The sequence below is a fragment of the Typopeltis vanoorti genome, chromosome 24 (assembly GCF_054136105.1).
Source record: "Typopeltis vanoorti isolate ZY-2024b chromosome 24, IOZ_Tvanoo_1.0, whole genome shotgun sequence".
Lineage (NCBI taxonomy): Eukaryota > Metazoa > Arthropoda > Arachnida > Uropygi > Thelyphonidae > Typopeltis > Typopeltis vanoorti.
This window is the reverse complement of record NC_143572.1, coordinates 50,945,767-50,966,508: the sequence shown is the minus strand read 5'-3', so window position 1 is coordinate 50,966,508 and position 20,742 is coordinate 50,945,767. Positions and strand designations below refer to the sequence as shown.

The 20,742-nt window shown below is 36.2% G+C and overlaps 1 protein-coding gene across 2 annotated transcripts in view; it reads left to right on the top strand.

The window, feature by feature from the left end:
- LOC150093190 (guanine nucleotide exchange factor DBS-like) overlaps window positions 1-20,742 on the top strand; it is a 450,940-nt gene that overhangs the window by 277,737 nt on the left and 152,461 nt on the right. For both annotated transcript variants that reach the window (XM_090413275.1, XM_090413276.1), the window contains one exon: window positions 14,498-14,613. In XM_090413275.1, coding sequence (XP_090269401.1) covers window positions 14,498-14,613 — 116 coding nt within the window. The remainder of the gene's footprint in view (window positions 1-14,497; window positions 14,614-20,742) is intronic.

The window sequence follows — 20,742 nt, the reverse complement described above, 5'->3', positions numbered from 1 at the left end:
AGAAGGTCATTGTCAAGAAGGTATATATCCGGAACTGGAACTATAATGTGTGTGATTATAAGAGGCTCCATAGTCGACTAGCATCAGTACCTTGGGTTGATGAACTGTGCAGAAAAGATGACAATGCATGCAAAATTACAAGGCAGTATGTGACACAAACAATATATTACTGCATGACAAGAGTTTAGTGAATGAAAAAAGTCTGAGTGAGATGGTTGAATAGTGAAATCAAGCAAGCAGCATAGGAAAAGATGTTATGGAGGGGTAGAAGATGGTTTATAGCGAACAGATGCATGAGGAACTGCAAGCCAGCAAGGTTACATGCATGGCAAAAAAATGAAAAGAAAACTAGAATGTGAGAGGTGATTTGCCATCAAGTCAAAGTTAATCCAAGAGAATTTCTCTGCTATGTGGCAAGCAAGATGAAGAATAATTATGGAACTAGATGTTTAATAGAGACCTGCATATTAGATATAGCATAATTTTTTACCTGTAAAAAATTAATGTTATAAGTGAAATATAATGTAATAAGTGAAAACTAAATAGAATATATTACTACTATATATTTCACTCAATATATCATGCACTTCATTCTGGAAGAAGGCAGAAGAATTGGTAAACATTGAAATTCTGAATACCAGAACGAGTCATATAGCATGCATATAATATCACATACTATATAATCATATATATCATATGTAATAGTCTTGGTCATAGCTGTACAGTAGGAGGAAACATTATTAGAGTTCAGAGAAGTGGGTATAGATGTATAATTAATTAATAAAAATTGTAAACAATTAACAGGAATCACTTCCCAAAACTTAAAGACAGGCATACATAATCTGTCTGATTAAGATTAGGACAGTGGCATTGGACTTCACATGATTCAAAAAATAGATGATCAAATTTGAACCTACCAGTGTAACATATTGGTATGATTCCAGTAAACTCTATGCCTAGTGTTGATGTCATGAGAAGCAAGGCCTGAACCTTCTGATTCAAAAAATCTTATATAATCTTGATGTTCTTCAATTCTAAAACAGAACTGGTAACAACATTTAAATTCTAAACACAAGAAAGAGTCATCGGTATCCGTACATCACGTGTCTCCATCGCAGCTGTACAGTAGGAGGAAACAGTTCAGAGATTTGGGTAAGATGTATAATTAATTTTAAAAAAAAATAAACAATTAAAAGCACTTCCTAAAACTTAAAGACAGGCATACATAGTCTGTCTGATTAAGATTAGGACGGTGGAGTAGGGCTTCATACGATTTCAAGAATATATATATATATATACGATCAAATTTGAACCTAGCGTAGTATCTTTTGAATCGCAAGGCCTGAATCTTCAAATTCCAAAAATCTTATATACTCTTGATGTTCTTGGATTCTAATAGTAGCAAAATAGTGTGTCCAAAGTAGTAAAAATGACAAGAACAGGGTATTTGATAAACACCAGGCAAGGATAGAGGTGATAATGAATCTTTGATAGGCAGTAAGAAAGATGACAACTTTTAGGTTGGTGGTGATATATAAATTATATCTGCAAAGGGTCCTATTTGTTCAGATGTTCCTTTAAGGTAGGGTATGCTGATCCTTTTTATCAGCTGGAATCTGGAAGATAACTATAAAATATTTTCTGTATCAAGGTCTCGTTATTTTATTTAATTCTTCTAATAGAACAGACTCAGAAGAAGGAATGCATGTTCAGTGCACAAAAATTCTGATACTTTTTTTTTTTTTTTTTTTGTGTGTGTGTGAAGGATGATGTGAAGATACGTGGAATGTCTGGCTGCAAACAGAACATTCAATATTACCAGCAGAGTTACGATGTATTAAAGTATCCAAGAATGGGAGACTGTTGCCAGATTCTCGTTCAATGGTGAGCTTTTATGTAAGTATATAAGGATTTAATTTTATCTAGAAATTGAAAAGTAGTTCTGTTTTGGAGTGAGACCATTCACAAAACGTGGCCAAATGCGAGGTTCAGGAGAAACGGTTTTAGAAATCCGATCCTCAAATGCTCCATAAAATATCAGCCAAAACAGATGATATAGGACTATCCATCGCAGTATATCCTCGATCTGCTGAAATAATTTATTTGCCAAGTAAAATAACTGCCATTGATAGTAAACTTGAATAATTTGAAGAGGTCATCAGATGAATCTGTAGTTTCTTGAAGAAACTCTTGTAAAAACTGTAATTTTTCGAAAGTGGTATATCGGTAAACAGTGAAACTACATCAGATGAAACCATAATTTCAGACTCTTAAAGATGATCTTTATTTTTTTTTTTCTTTGAATTCAAAACTATTTTTGATATAAGTTATTTTTACAGTAAAGTCTTGGAAGATATTTTGCCAAATAATAAGTAGGAGATGATATACAATCAACTATTGGACATAGTGGATAACCAGATTTGTCTACGTTAGGAAGTCCATAAATACGTGGGAGACATGACGAATCCGCAACTTTTCAATGGTATTATCATCTAAGGAATATGTTAGATCTAATAATTTATTCAATTTGTTTATCTGAATTAGCGTAAGATCTATGTCAATTATATTATAAGTAGATCTATCTGGCAGTCAAACATTAAGTTTGCGATTACAGCCGGTGGTATATTCAGGCTTTGTTATCGCAATGTTGTTATTTGGGCTTACATTTCGGCAGAGAGCTTATAATTCAGGTAAATAAATATTCAGAGATTTAGCTTTATATAAAATCTGTGCAATCGCAAATCTTAGCATCAGTACATAATTCCCTAGTTCCTTTTTCTACACCTACCATAAAGTCTAAATGACGCAAACGACGAAGTGTTACAATAAAATCTGGACCTTTTGACATTACTTAATTCATCATTGGTAAAAGGACAGTTAGTTAAATTTAATTTATGACTTACTATTCATGAACAGAGCTGGGTAGTTGCTGAACGAACCGACGGCTTCTTTGTTCTAATAATTCAAACTTGCAAATCAACATCTGTTTATAATTTTAGTGAGCACGTCTGGCTGGAGAAAGAGAAATTCTACAGATTAAAATGTTCAAGGTTAAGATTATTCTGTAGTATAGTTTGAAGTTCAGAAATTATATTGTTATTAGAAAAGAAGAGCTTCTTAATATAATGTATCCTTTCAGACAATAGGGCTTTGCTAAATATTATGAGCAGAGTAAGATTTAATAGCTTCCTTCATTTTGATAAAATTGATTAAATTACATTATTTTAGAAACATAAGTTGGTTATGTGAGCATGACTTCTTTAAATGTAGCTTACCAAAATTTCTGACACACCTCCAGTAATCTTCACCATAAGAATGAGATACTAGACATTTAATAGTTATGATAACAAAAGTGACCACGCCAAATGATATAGTGAAGTTATTTAATGATCACTTTATCAGTGTATATCACTGGTGTAAATGCTGTGCAACATGCAGAAGGGAGGCAAACATTGGAGGAATTAGAGATGAAAGAATCGGAGGTGTATCGTGTTGATTGGGTTATATGTTAATAAGGTTGTGAGAATGGATGACACAATTATTACCACATATTTTCAAGTAATGTGCAAAAGAGTTAGCTATGCCCTTGATGTGGTTATTTAATGAAAGTCTTACAGTGGGGAAATTCTAAGGAGTGGAAAGAAGGCCAAATAGTAACACTCCACAAGCATGGATCTAGGACAAACCCCCTCCTCCGCCATAGGACTGAGTGGTCCTCTCCACCATTTGTGGTGAAGTGGAACACTCAGTGATGGTACTAACCATTTTTATTCATCTTCTTTTTCTTCACTCTACTTCTCCTGAGACTTTTTACTATCCTTTCTTCCAGGCCACTATCATTGGGATCCAACTCCCTGCTGCCGTGTTTGCTGTATGATGCAACCCATGGACATCCAGAAAGGGAGATCCTTGTAGTCTTGCACTACTTTGACAAGATGGGAGGAGGATTATGGATGGCCTGGCCAGGATCAGTCGGCTAGTGAGCTTGCTTGCAAGGGTCGATGGTGTTGCAGTAAGTCTCTCACCCTATGGTCTGGGGTCGGAACTCAAGGCTCGTTGGTGCCGGTATATTGTCTGGTCCCTGGCATTCTGCTCCTGAGCACAGTCATTGCTTGCTGGTCAGTGGGCATTCATGTGTGGCTCTGTGGTGGGCGGGTAGTTCTGGTGCCATACAAAAACTTCTTGAGCATGAATTCTTTATCCTCAGATGTTCAGGAGCCCTAATGAGGTCTTAACCAAGTACTGATACCATCGATAGATCATTTGGTAACAAAAGTAAGAAACAAAAGACATGCGATACCAATATAAATGTACCAATGTTTCTAATCATCCACACAACAGATGAGAAATGAATACGGAAAATGTCACCCTTCTTTATTCGAAAGAATTTAGGACTGGCAGGACCTCCCAAAAGTGTTAAGAAATTATGTTCTGTTGATATCCTTGTGGAAACAGCATGTAGTCAGCATTCTGAGAAACTGCTGAGAGCAACATCACTATATGGAATATCAATCACAGTAACACCTCCTAAAACACTCAATTCTTGTAGAGGAGTGATATCAGAATGAAATCTTGATGTTTCTGATGAAGAGATATGCTCAGAGCTTAAAGATCAGAGAGTGATAGGTGTGAGGTACATCCTAATATGTAGGGATTGTCACCTGGTTCCAACAATGAACATCATCCTTACTTTTTGGTACACCTAAGCCTCCAACATTTGCAGAAGCAGGGTATCCCAAGTGTACTGTACTATACTGTTAGACTGTACATCCCTAATCCACTAAGATGATTTAAATGTCAAAAATATAGGCGACCCCAAGCTGCTGGTCATGACTCTACCATCTGTACTCATGTGATAGTAAAGCATGATAACAAATCTTTCTCTGCAAAGAAAATGTGTCAGCTATCAGGGAGATCATCTAGCTTGCTTCCATGCATATCAGAAGTGGAAAGATGAAAAAGAAATGCAAAAAATTAAATCAGAACAAAATATATTATATCAGGATGCAAAAAAGGAAGTTATTCACCACCACCACACCTATTCTGAGATCCTCTTATGCTGAGAAAGTAGCAGCTAAGAAAATGTCAACATCTCATACATATATTTCTATTCCACCATCTGATAATTTCACTATACCTGATCTTTACAATCAGGAATGCTTCTCTGTCAAAATTATCAATTGCATGATCTATGATCTCTCTTCAGAAACAACTCCAAAAATAGTCATTTGATGAGAATCTACTTGTAAAAAAATTATGGCAAATGTATTACTTAAAGATAAACTACCAGATGTCCCCACAGAAAAAATAGATACTTTGGCATTTACTGAAAGTAAATTAAACTTGCTAACTGACCCTAACAAATTTGATGATGGATTGAATATTTTACCAGAGGAAGAGATGGATGCTGGCAGTTCATACTTCCCAAAATCAGTTAATAAATATAAACCTGACAAAGGTAAGCTCTCAGCCTCCCAAAAAACCAGACACGTCTACAAAGCTAAACCAGTAGGAAAATTTTTACAATGGATATCAAGCACAAACCTGGAGGTGGTCCTGCTTATGGTGGATTAGCTATCTAAGTGATCATACTCCTTTCTACATGTCTCCTTAATATTGCTCTGAAAACAGTAGAGATTTGCCTATCCATGGATTTCTTATTACAGTATGTTCAATGTATTTATAACTGGATGCTGGATTAAATTAAATCCATCTCAGTATCCTTATATTCTAATTATATGATCCAATATTTTTTATGGATGACTTTAATAGCACAACACTCTGTGGGGTGCTGCCAGCACAAATAGATGAGGTTTTTATCATTTATCTCTCCTTTGTCAATAATAGACAATACTTCCTTCTATATGCCTACTTGCTCGTTGAAGATACCAAGAAGTTATATAATTGGTTTTAATCCTTTCCCCAAGGAAGAAAAATAATGATTTGCACATGAAATATATTCATGATTGAGCTACTTGTATGTAGGGACTAATGAATTCACATCACTTGCCTTGGTATGTATCCCATAATGCAAAGCCCCCCCCCTTACAGATGTGTAAAATGCTATGAGATATATAGGACTTCTGCATTACTTCAACCTTGGTATCTCTCCTGGGTCTGTCTCCCACTGATGAGACCTCAATAAAGTTCAAGACCGGTCTGCATAGTGGCAATTCTCATTATGCATAGCATTTTACACGTCTGTAAGGGGGGGGGGGGGATGCTTCCCATTATGGGATACAAAGGCAAATGGAGGTCATTAGCCTCTATATACAAGTACTCTGGCATGAATATATTTTACATGCAAAACATTGTTTTGCTTCCTTGGGTTAAAGGATTAAAACCAAGTATATAATTTCTTCATATCTTTAATGTATTTGCTCATATTCTGCAATCGATTTTACAAACTGCTCTTCTTCCATTTTTCCACTGCTCATATGGGATGTCAAAGACATCTACTGAAGTGATCATTTTCCTGTTATTTGCACAGTCTTCACATGAACCATGTTCTGCTACAGGGATGCCCATATAGAAAATGGATCAGACTGACTGGAATACTTTTTTCCATCTTACAAAATTTAATGCTGGTACAGTCACTCAAACACCTCAATGAAGCAGTAAAGTGTGTAACAGATTGCATTGTCCAGTCAGCAACATCTTGATTTCCATGATTTCTACTCTATCCAAAGCCTTGGTAGAACCCAGGGAGATCAGAATACCAGACATCTAAAAAATAAAGCTTGAGATATATTTTGTAGATACCACACCACATCAAACTTAACAGCTTTTAACCATTCTTGGACCAGAGCACGTTATTAGAGACATTAGTCAAAAGCAATCTTGAATCCAATTTATCTCATCAATTAATCAAACAGCCAATGCAAAATTGTATGGAATAAAATCCAGAAAATGAAAGATAGATGCAAACATGTCATTTGTCTACCTTCGACCATAATGGATGTGTTGTTGCATAATCTCAAAGCTATGACAGCCACTTTTGGGAGAAAATGAGGAAATAAAAAGAACTCTTATGCTGTCTCACCCTATGAGGTGTCAGAGCACGCTTTCCCATATTTATTAAAAACTTTCTGTTCCAGACAAGCTTCCAAGTCAGAGTGGGAAGTACATCTCGAGGAAAGAAGAACTTTCCCTTGAGATTTACTTCCTCGAGGTTCTGTCTTAAGTTTGACACTTTTATGCTATCAAAGTTAACTCAATCACTTTCAGCTTCCTCCCACTGTGGGCAATGCTCTATATTTTGATTACCTCACAATTTACTGTCACACTAATTGAAAGACAACTTCAGAAAGAAATTGATCATGCTTATTCATGGGCTCTTAGTAATGGGTTCAGGTTTTTCAGTAGACAAAAATGTCTGTGTCGAAAACACACTCTTCACCCAGATCCTGAATTAAGAATGCGACAAATTGTTATTCCACTAACAACAGAATCCAAGTTCTTTGGACTCATCTTTGACAGAAAACTTACATTCCTTGCACACATTTTGTCAACTCCTTTGATTCTCCTTTGCACTTTATCCTCTACTCAATGGGGTACAGATATATTCATTGCTTCAGGTTCTGAAAAGCAGAATAACTTAAAGGCACCAGTACTATCAAAATATTGATAGCTACGTGCCTTTCCACATTTCCTACTCAGTTTTTACGTTGAAGCAAATGAACTGCTCTATCATTTAGACAGAAACAGTTGTCTCTTAATTATGTCCTAAAAATGAAGTTTATTCCAGAGTATCCTACATGGAATAGTCTCTTTTTTCTGCATTGGGAAGCTCAATATCATATACGCATACCAGACTGCCATGTGTCCTTTTGGTATGCATGTTAAAGAGATTAAGCAGGCTATTGGCATGAATGTTGACAACATTACCTGCACCAAACATAACAGCATCCCTCCATGGCAGGTTTGCACGTCGCCCTGCAACTTCTCACTTTGTCAACTACTTAGACCCAATCATCTCATACTCCATCATCTGTCTGCTTACAATTGTTTAATGCACTCAGATCAGCCAACTCTGATTTTTTGCCTGTTTATACTGATGATTCAAAATAAGTGATCTCTGTTATCTGTGCTGCTGTGTTTCTGACATTACTATCTCCAATCAGATCCTACTTGAATGCAGTAATTATACAGCAGAGTTGCATGCCATTGAGCTTGCACTTGCACACATAAATGAAAATTACTACCAGACGTGTGTATTTTATACAGACTCGTTAAGTTCTTTATGCACTATCTCCTCTTCTGTTTATAGTCCACAGGCTGTGTGAGTGGTCACACCTATTCTACAAAATGAAGATCCTTAATTTTGATGTTTAGCTTCTCTGGATTCCTGGCCACATTGGAAGAAAGGGAAATGAGACTGCAGATGCAGCTACTATATCACCTCAAACGTTTTTGATATTATTAAAAGAGACCTCCAGGAAGTCAGGAACTCATCAAGGGAGGCCATACTATTTCGACCAGCTGTCATACCTGTTCTTGTCATTTACGCTACTTTATACACTTACAACATCCGATGACAATCCATTCTAATCCCACACAACTCTATGAGAGAAAAACCTAGCCTTCACCTACCTTCTTGACAGCATTCATTCTTCACTTCCAAGGATGCTCTCACGTCTTATCCCCACTCTCCATAAATGAAAAATTCCATTTACTAAAATTCTGTATAACCCTTTCAGAAGTTTTGTAACTGTCAATCATATCACCTCTCTTTCTCCTGTTTGCAGTTGTCTGCTGCCTGCAAATTCTCAATTTGTCTTCATAATCAGTATTTCACAATCCTTATATTATTTTTACACTTTCGTTTGCACTCTCTGCACTGTATCAGAATCACCATGGAAACCAGAACACCAGACCTGTACACAATAGTCCAGGTGAGGTCTTATCAAGGCCTTGTAAAGAGGCAAAATTACTTCCTTATAAAGGGAATTATAAGGAAGTAATTTTGTCCCAAAATTCACGCAAGATTTAAATTTAGTGCCATTTGTGCAGTAAAGTGATGCCAACGAGAAAAAAAAGACAGCATGACAGCTGACAGTTCAGGGTTATTAAAAATGGAGCACTACACGAAAGAACAACGCATTTTCATTGTTGAGCAATATTTTAAAAATAATGAAGGTTTGGCAGCTACAGTTCACAATTTTCATACAAAATATGGTCGGAATAGTGATTTAACTTCATCAACTGTGAAAAGATTAATTAAAAAATTCAAGGAAACTGGATCAATTAGTGATCTTATACACTCTGGCCGTCCTTCAACAAGTCATTCAACAGAAAACATCGAAGCAGTTTGTGAGAGTGTTGCTGAGAGTCCAGGAACATCAATTCGGCACCATGGTCTTGAATTGGGCATTTCGAGAAGCTCTCTACAGCATATTCTCACGAAAGATTTGCATCTTTATGCTTACAAAGTTCAATTGACTCAAGAACTGAAGCCTAGTGACCACACACACAGCGAAGAGAGTTCGTTGAATGGATTATGGAACAACAACAAATGGATGCTTATTTTTCGAACAAAATCATCTTCAGCGATGAGGCTCATTTTCATCTTGATGGCTTCGTTAATCGACAAAATTGTCGCATTTGGGGTTCAGAAAATCCACGAGTGATTGTTGAGAAACAAATGCATCCACAACGTGTCACTGTATGGTGTGGATTTTGGGCTGGAGGCATCATCGGTCCATTCTTCTTTGAAAATGCGGCTGGTAAGGCAGTAACAGTTAATGGTGCTCGCTATCGCGACATGATAATCCAGTTTTTTGTGCCTAAATTGCAAGATGTGGATATGGATATAGTTTCAACAAGACGTTGCCACATGCCATACAGCCTGAGAAACAATTCAATTACTGCATGAGTCATTTCCTGGTCATGTAATTTCCTGTTTTGGTGATCAGAATTGGCCGCCCAGATCATGTGACTTAACGCCGTTGGACTTTTTTCTTTGGGGTTTTTTGAAGTCTAAGGTTTATGCCAACAAGCCCATGACCACCCACACCTTGAAGGAGGAAATTGAGCACTGTATCAACGAAATTCAGCCACATTTATGCAAAACGGTCATGGAAAATTTCGACAAAAGAAGTGCGTATGTGCCAGCAAAGCCGTGGAGGCCATTTACCAGATGATATGCTATTCCATGCATAACCCTATACTGTATACTTTATGAATCAATAAGAAATTACAACTTTTAATTAAAAACCTGTGTTTTCTATCAAAATTACTTCTTGTGTGAATTTTGGGACACCCTGTATTTACATTTCAGAGTTCGTTTCAGCATTGCAATTATTTTCTGAGTTGTATTTTCAGTTTTTGCTGTATGACCCTTGAACTTCAACTTTCTGTCCACTAAAACTCCAAGATCCCTAGTCTGATAATTTTCTTCTAGCATAATCCCACCAATATAATACGATATTGGATATCTAATCACACCAAAATGTGATTAGATACCCAATATTGAATCACACCTTACATTTATTAACATTGAAATGACAGCCATTTTCATATGCCCCCAATGCCAGCCTATTTAAATCATTCTGCAAGTATTGCCAGCAGCACTTCTGATTAACTTATCTTTGCATCATCATCAAATAGCTGTATGTAGCATGTGAAATCCAATATACTGTTTGACAGTACCATATACAGATAGTTTATATGATCAAAGCTAATTGCTCAGTTGTGGTCATCATGTCAGGAAGCACTGACAAACAAATTAGATGATATTAACCTGAAATTAAACATTACCAGACTAGTCAACATAGAAACAGAAGAGAGGAAGTTATTTCTAGGACCCACATAACTCACAGTCATATTACGCATTCTTATTTACTGATGACTGATGATCCACCTCTGTGTAAAAAAAAAAAAAAATCAACACATCTTACTAGTTATATTCTAGTGGAATGAGAGTACTTGACACGAGAGAGGAATGAAATTTTTAGCAAAGCCATATACACTCAGGCAGATGGTATCAGACTTGGATAAATTGCATTTTTTTTAACTTTTTACAAACAATTAATTTATACAAAGGCATTGATTATAAATTTTATGTAGATAGATACTGCATGACTTAATTTTTGTACATATATATTATTTACTAAATCTCTTTCTCGCTATTTATTAACAACTTATATACAGCTGTAATCTTTGCTATGGTGCAGTATGACCTTTGCTCTCCTTATACCATAAACCAACCAAGTTTACAATATAAATTTCTAATTATAGACCAAGCTGCAGTTGTGGTAAAAGCATTGGAGAAACTAGTTGGGTTGATGAACATAGGATTCTTCATGATAGTCAGCATAGACTTGTGAAAGACAGGTCTTGTTTTATCAATCTGCTTACATTTTATGATAAGGTGCTGAATGTGTTGGATAAGGGAGTTTCATATACAGTTGATATTCTTGGACTTTACAAAGGCATTTAATTGATTACCTCATGAAAAGTTGATGTATAAGATACCTCAACTGCAGAAGATGGGATTGGATGCAAGTTGGTTAGATAGATTGAAAATTGACTTTATGAACAATACCAGTAAGTTGCATATGATAGAGCATTGTCCCAGTAAAGGAAGGTGACCAGTGGCATGCCTCAAGGTTCTGTTCTTGGTCCTTTACTGTTTAACTTATTTGCTAATGATATTTCATGTGGATTGGCTGAAGATCTTCAAATGTTTGCTCACAATGGAAAGTTAAGTAGAATTATAGGAAATATTGCTGATGTTAATTTTCTATGGAAGATTTATTATTATTATTATGGGCAACTCCAGTGAGTCCTTAGACTCATCGAAACATTCATACAGTATCTATCATACCTCGCCTTAAACTCATTCACTATCACAGCATCCACCACAGACTCTGGCAGTCCATTCCACTCATTTACCACTCTAAAAGTAAAGAACCCAGCTCTAACACCCTTGCTAACCACACTCTTGCCCAGCTTCCATAGGTGTCCCCTAGTCCTCCCACAACCAGCCCTGTTCTCAAAAATATCTTCTGAATTAATTTTATAGAAACCCTTTAGTAAGTAATTTCAGTAATTTGAATACACTTGAACAAATAAGTGTGAGTTGTAATTAAAGAGAGGCTTAGTCATTGCTCATTATTTATAATAATGCTCAATCATATAAGTGATACCAAGACCATGCTCTGAATACTCCTTCACATTGGATCAGATGGAGTGAAACAGCTACATCACATAGAAGTCATTACAGGTCTCAGAGGCTATTCTTAGAATCAGCATCAGTTATGAAGCACTCTCCCAACCTCAACAAGTATGGTTGCATTAATTTACCAAAGATCTGGAGATTATAATTTTAAGACCTAATAGCTGGACTTCTCTAAATTAACTTTGTACGAGGGTGGTCTGAAAAGTTCTCGGCTTAACTCAGTTAGGCTGAGAACTCTGCAGTTCTACAGCTGCAATCACCTCTTGATTTGAAGAAAAACGCTGACCAGCGAGGAAGAGTTTTAGTTTTGGGAAAAGATAAAGTCAGAGGTAACCAAATCTGGGGAATAGGGTGTATGTTCCAACAATTCATATTGCAGATCCCTTAATTTTCCCATTGCCAAAACAGCTTTGTGGGCAGGTGCATTGTCCTAATGAAAGATGATTTTTATCTTCTGCAAACCAGGTGTTTTCTCATGAATTTTTTATCTAGTCTGGTTAAAAGATTGGAATAATATTCCACCATTATTGTTTTACCCTTTTCAAGATAATTAATAAACAAAAAATGCCTTTAGCATCCCAAAACATTGATGCCATGACCTTTCCTGCTGATGGAACCAACTTTATCTTCTTTGGCACTGAACAACTGGCTTCTATCCACTGTTTTGACTGCTGTTTGGATTCTGGTGTGTAATGGTGAATCCAAGTCTCATCTTGGATTCACCATTCACAGTAAATCGACACACAAAATCAGTTCTGTTCTTGTTAAAACGCTCCAAGCACTGTTCAGAGATTTTCATGTGAGCGCATTTCTGACCTGCTGTGAGCACCTATCTTGCGCAAAGCTTTTTCATTTGCAATTCTTCATGCAAAATATATCCTACATGTTCTTTTGAAATGCCTATAATCTCAGCAATTTCACGCACTTTGACTCGCCAGTCATCCAATACCATATCGTGCACTTGATCAATGATTTCTGGTGTGGTTACACTTTTTGGACGTCCTTCATGTGGATCATCTTCAAGGCTGGTACGGCCATGTTTAAACTCAGCAGCCCACTTCTTAATTGTTGAAAACGAAGGAGAACAGTGCCCATAAACTTTTATGAACTTCGAATGAATTTGTTTTGCCGTTAAACCTTCTTTAATAAAGAATTTTATAACCACACAATACTCAATTTTATCCATTTCAAGGGATACAGACAACACTTTTGCTTCAGACATCTGTATAAAACGAACCACTTGATAGAATGACTTGCAATTTCACATGGATGCTTTTGACAGATGTATACCAACTTAGAAAAAAAAAAAAATCTTGCCAATAGTGTTGTCATCTGTGGTCGAGGCCAAGAACTTTTCAGACTATCCTTGTAGTTATCTGATCCATAGAGTGTGCCATGTAAGGATATTAGGTGTCAGTTACAATTTAAATTGTTTCTACAATTACTTAAGTTTAGTGCTGTACCTGTCACAGTTATCATTAAACATTATTATGAAGCGTGGAGTTGTAGTTTTAATATTAATAAATGCAAGGTGCTATGTTTTGGAGTGCTGAAATATAAGGCTGCATGCAGTATTGGCAAAGTTGTTCTTCAGGAGGTGGATAAAATTCAGGATCTTAGGGTGATGGTAGACAATGGACTAAAGTTTCAAGGGTGCATTGCAAGTATTGCAAAGACTGCACATTATATTGCTGCTATGACATATAGAGATGAGGAGGTGGTGGTTCTGTATGGAGCTTGGTCAGACCACACGGACTATTATGCTCAAATTTGGCTAGTTTCCATTGTGGTGTGGAAACACTACAGAAAATTCAGAGTTCTGATATCACTTTGGTTATTTGTTTGAATAACCAAAGTGATATCAGTACTCTGGAATATTAGTTATATAGAGCATTTAAGGGAATGTAGATTGCAGAGTTTTGTGGATAGGAGAAAAAGTGGTGATGTTATAGAGACTTTCAAGTTAGTCGAGGGATTTTATCAGATTAATACAGAAACAATTATAAAAATAGTGGAAGGTAAGACAGGAAGAACAAAAGTCCATCCCTGAAGCTGTGTAAGGATGTGATAAAAGGAATGTAAGGAGTAAATTTTAACATGAAGAGTGGAATGCATTTGCCAGAGAGAATTTTGAATGTAAAGAGTATGAATGATTTCAGGGTTCAGTATGATAGACATGTTGCTAGTTAAGTGGGCCTCCCATGATGAGTCTTCTGACTCCATGGAGATTATGGTAATAATATTTATAATGCTTAATACTGCTTTCTTGAAACAAGTATATGTTAAAACTTGATAGTTTTTTCCTTCTGCTTCTAGGGCTATAAGAAAGAAATTGAGAACCCAGCAATGAGAGATCGGGTCCCATCAATACTTAGTGGGAAAGTAGATATTCTTTTTGGAAACATGGAAGATATCTATTATTTCCACCACAAGTTAGTACTTCTGTTTTACCATTTTACTTTTATATTTAGAATCTTCATGCTTGGAATCAAACTAGATTATATTTTTAAAATTATTTCTTGGTTGGTCTGTTTAACTTTTACCAAATATTATACTGCTTTTTCATGAACTTGTGTAATTTCATTGTTATCGTTGCTCTTAGAGCATCATAAATATAAAATATAAGCACAAAGTCCAAAATTCGAGATGCTAAGAAATAAGCTCCTAGTTGGAGCTTATTTCACCACTCTCCTTTTTGGAGAGTAGTGAATGACTGAATCTCTGACAGTGAATGAGTTTAATGAGAGTTTAATGAGTTTAATATTATTCACATAATATCTACTATGGTAGATATTATGTGAATAATGGTTATACACATCTAATGCAATTCTCTAGGGTTCTCTAACTAAATTGAACAACAACTGTAACAAATTTATCATGAAAATCAGCAATAAAAAGACCAAAACTATGAAAATAGGCAGGAGAATAGAAAACTTCAGCTACATTCTGAATGGAGATCCTATAGAACAAGTAAAATATTTCAGCACTATTTAGGCACAGTTTTAGTGAAGATGGCAGGTTAAATCTGGAAATAGACAACAGAATAAGCAAAGCTGGTATGGTGGGTAGCCAGCTGAATAAATTTATATGAAATAAGAGAGAAATTAGCCAAAACGCCAAACTAGCAGTATACAAGACTGTGTTCAAACCAGTTTTAAGTTATGGATCTGAGAGTTGGATTAGAAAGAAAGCACTTGATCAAAGACCACAGATATGAGGGTTCTGAGAAAAATTAGGGGAGGAGTGAATCAATGGCAGAATCATATTAAAAATGAAGATATTAGAAAGGAACTTGACATTATTAGCATTAAAGAATGTGTCAGCAGAGCTAATTTAAGGTGGTATAGCCACTTAAATAGAATGGATGAGGAAAGGTTAGCAAAACAGATGTTTGTTGCCAAGATAGCAGGAAAGAGACTCAGAGGAAGACTAAGGTCTAGGTGGATTGATTCAGTTAGAACTGCTTTAGAAGAATGAAATGTTAGATATGACAATATCAGAGTTTTTACAAGTAATAGACTAATTTGGAGGAAAATTGTGGGTAGGAGATTAATAATAATGTAAATTTAATGATGTAGTGCTGTCATAGTAACCTGAACACCCCTTAGGGGGGGGGGGGGTACATATCAGGAAATTGATGATGATGGTTGGTGTGGTCTCCCTCAATGAGTCTTCTAACTCATGGAGTCAAAAGATGCCCAAATAATCAAATAATATAGTTTGGGGATTTTCAAAATTTTGGTAGAGTAATTCCTCTGATGCTATTCTAGGAGATCATCTGTATGGGAAAGAGAGGTAACATATGAAAATAAAATTCTTAACAGAGTTTTTTTAGATCAATTGTTGCCTCATGCAGGAAGCATCTTGAGTGTTCCCTCTGTCATTGATGATAACTCTATCCCTCTCCTCCAAAAAAATTTGGGAAATATTCTCATTGTTGATGATTTTTTTTCCAGTCAGTTTAGAGTTTTCAGTCTGTTTTTAACTTGAATTAGAAATTTAATGGATGAGACACAAGACAATACTTTAGTAAACTTAAATTTACTCAGCTTTCAGTTTTGGTGAAGTTATATTCATCAATCATTCTTTTGTCCAATTAGTGACAATGATGTCCTTGGTTGGAAAGATCAAAGTTCAAAACCCTTACAAGAGCTTTCCAGCTGACAGCAAGTTAGGTGGTCTCATGTACTGATAGTGGCAGCTTAAAAAAAAAAAAAAAAAAAAAAAAAATGCTGCCATCTAAAGCTGTTCTGTTTTCTAAAATAATGAAGTCCTAGAAATAAGAGATGAGCATAGTTTGTATTTGGCTGGTGTTGTTGTTGGAGAGCCAGATTTATATATAAGTTATGTTGGAAATCATTTCATGGTGGATAACTAAGACCTGGTTATCTAATCTTTATTGGCCTTCATGAACTTACTGCATCCCATCTTGCTCTTTCATGCAGACCTTGTTTCATTAATCAGTTTAGTCACAATATTTAAAGGAACTGGAGTAAGAGAGCATCTTTGGCAATCAGGGAAGATAAATTGCAGAAATTTTGTTTGAATTACCAGAGTTTGCCTCCAAAAACTAATTTTTCGTCCTGCAAAATTGGGAAAGCTGAAGAATGCACTATATATCAAGCATAATAACTAACATAATAGACTTAGTTGTATCAGCCATTATCTCAATCAAACCAAAATAAAATCAAGCATTTGCATTGGAGCATGAATAAGAACAAAGGTAAGCTATTGAACTACAATATCATATGAGTGACACAGGTACACAAACCAGTTGTTATTTTGAGGATTTCAGGAGAGGACCTGAACTAAAATGGGATTGTTTTTAATTTTTGTAGTTTTTTGTTTTTGTTTTAATGACATTGCTGTACTAGCTAGTGTGCTAAATAAAAGTTGTGTACTCCTTTGTGCTTGGTGAACAAAGCTCTCTAGACACCTGACACCAAAACCATTTAGATGCAGTCCATCAGTATTATATAAATCCTTCTTTCCATTAAACACAGGCCACAGATCTTGAAATTTTACATTATTCCTTTTACACAACTTATGTATTGATTCATTTGTTACCAATGCCCTCCTCCTCCTCAATTTGCTTCTATCATAGCATGGCAGGAGACTTACAATTTTCATCTTCTTGCTCTTCAGATTTACTTCATCTAAGAACTACTTTACATCCTCCCTCATAAAATACTTCTTTCCTCTGAGATCATATGTGCCAACCAAGACAATTAGTTCTTTCGCCTCACCTTTTTGCATCTGGATGGCATGACTAATATGAATTTTTGCACTAGGGAAATGTGAATTTGCTACACTTTCATTAAGTATTCCCCTGATCACTGAGTCTCTGTACATAATTTTCTCCTTAACTTGTTTTTCTCATTTGTTCACTTAGTCTCTATTCTTACTTTGGACCACCTGCTTCTTTCTCTTCTCAGCTCTGCTAATCTCTTGCCACTTCTGCAACTTTTCAATTTCACACTTTGTCCTGTGAAAGATAACATTCAAGCATGCTATTTCTTTATTTATGTCCATTTTGTTTTCCTGTATTTTCACCATTGGAATTAACGTTTCACATTAATTCTGACATTTTCCATCCTATCATTGATACTGTCCTCTCTACTAACATTTGCTCTGTTCTCATCACCTTTCAAAAGTGAGTGCTAATTGGCACTCACTTTTGAAACACTTAATACACACACTTTCTCTCTCTCTCTCTCTCTCCAATTTCCTTTCACATATCCTTTAATTTTTGTTATGAATACATCACACACTGCACTGCAAAAAATCCCACAAATTTAGATCACTCAACAACAGAGTCTTTGTAATCATTGTTCTACTAATGACATCATTGATTATGGTTTGATGTGTAGAATAAGGGAAGGGAAGTTGATTCTGAGTTGTGAATGTCAGCTCCAAGAAAGATATCCTCACTGTTTGAGTGTATGGACTGTAAATGATCTGCTTCACATTTAAATAATGAACAGGTCAGAGTGTTTGTTAGAATTTGGAGTGCATTAGAAACAGCAAATAAGTACAATTGTATTTGATAAGGAAATTTTGAGCTATAGCATATTATAAAGAGAGAATTCATGATTTGTCATTCCCTGGCATGAAATGCTTGATTTCACACATTCACAGGTCCCTTGTGGTAGAGGGAATCATTCAGGGTGTAGTGTGAAAAGTTAAGGTGGACAGTAGTGGTTGAGGCCTATCTCTCTCATCCAAAACTTATGACGTTTCTCTGTATACAACTTACATTCTCCCCCTCTTGTGAAGGTACTGGCACTTCAAATTCAAAGTAAGAGTTCTCTTGCTTTACTTCACATATCTGCACTCAAAAAAAAAAAAAAAAAAAAAAAATGCCAAGTATGTATTCCTGTCCCACCAAGTGATATGATCCTTAAAAACTTCATCTTGAAATGGGTAGGTGAAGGAATAGCCAGTAACACAGTCAGACATGAGGGAAACACATTACCTTCTTCAAATAGGGGTGGCGCTAGTGTCCTTGGTAAATGTGGCGGTCGAGTTAAGCTAGTCTAGAAAACGTGTTTTTAAAGTTAAATATAGTGTGGCTTTTTGTCACAAATTGTGCTAAAATTGTGCATCGGTTAGAAACAAGTGTCCTTCAGTGGTATTATTGTTTAGAACTGTGTTGTATATATTGTGTTTTCACTGCCGTTTGTTTCACTATATCAACGTGTAAAGATGGCGTCCAACAAGAAACGTACGTCAGCGGCGCGCAGGACTTCTACTATTACACGAAAGGCTGGCTCAGCGTTAGATTTTTCGCAATGGATGCATTGCGGAAACTGCTACATGTATGCATCGAAAAATGTGAAGGATCTGTGGTCGGTCTGGCAAAATGAAAAGAAAGAAAATGTCGACGTATGTGAGAAGTGTCGGGATAGGCTGGAGCGTTTAGAAATGGAAGCTGACATCGGGACCGTAGCGGAAGAACTTCGGCGGGAGTTTATGAAAATGAAAAATGACCTTCATTTTCTTCATGAGGAAGTGGAAGTGATCGGTAAGGAGATACTGGAAGTTAAAGCTGAGTTTAATGTGTTAAACAGAGAAATTAGGACTATAGAGATTACTTTAGCTGAAGTAACTAGAACAGGATTACATATGGGTGAGTCTTTGGTGAATGATTCAGTAATAAATAGTATGGGAGTGATTGGGAGTCAACATAATAAAACCACAAGTGGCCAAGAAGAAATGAGATGTAGTGAGAGTGGGGGGGTAAGTAATAGAGAGTTGAGTAATGAAGCTGGGAGAGTCATGCTGAATAGTGTAGAGAATGAGTCCATGAGTGTGAACTTGAATGAAGTTAATAGTGGTAAAATATATGGTGATTCTATGATTAAGGGTATGGAGAGTGGTATGCATGAGGAGTGCTGGGCTGATGGGACAATAGAAAGAGTGGCTTTAGCAATAAAGAGAGGGCATGAAACAGACAAGATGATAGTTATGGTGGGTACGAATGACCTTACAGGTAGTATAAATCGGGTAGGAAAAGATTTAAGAACATTATTAGATATTGTGAAGAGGAAAAGTGTCAATGGGAGAATAGTGTGTGTGCTGCCTCGTTTTGACAATTACGAGTTAAGTAGACGAGCAATGATAATGAATGATATGATTGCAAGAATGTGCAGAAAAAGAGGTCTGGAGTTTGTTGATGTTTGGAGTGTGTTTGAAGGAAAAAGGCAGTTGTATGCCAGAGATGGACTGCATCTTAACATGGAAGGACATAAGAGATTGAAGAAGTTATTGTTTTCTGAACAGGTTGAAGTTATTGGGCAGGGAAACTAATATTGAAAAGGTTGAGTGTAAGAGAGAGAAACTTTAGCACTGATTGTGTATTTATTGATCCTTATAGGCAGAATAAATTGCAGAAGAGAGGGAAAAAAAATCGGCATAGGACTACGGTAGTTAGTGACTTATATATCAGTTCTAAAGCCGGTACAAGATCTAGAGGGAATCTGCAATTTTTGTATACCAATGCTAGAAGCATTAGAAATAAGAGAGAAGAATTTTTGGCATTAGTCAGTGAAATCTCACCAAAAGTTGTAGGCATTAGTGAAACTTGGCTGTCAGCAGAAGATGTGGTCACTGGAATTGAATGTGATGGGTACAGTATTTTCAGGGAGGATAGAGAAGATAGAACAGGAGGAGGAGTACTGTTGATGATAGCTGATGTGTTGCAGCCAAAGAAAGTAGTATATCATGATGATAGACATGTGAATGAGAGTTCATTTGAGGCAGTCTGGTGCGAAATAGTGACCAACGCAACCAAATATACGGTTGGATGCTGCTATAGGCCAGGGAGTACAGGGGGAGATATTGAATTCATGCATCAGCAACTTAGTGCAATGAGTGAAGGCTTAGTGATTATTATGGGGGATTTTAATTATGGTGATATCAATTGGAAGGAGGAAATATCACGTAGCAAAAAGGAAATGGAGTTCATACATCTGCTACGAGATAATTACTTGAAACAGCACGTAACTGAAGGGACATGTGGTGTGAGAGTGTTGGACCTGGTTATTGGTTCAGAGGTTATA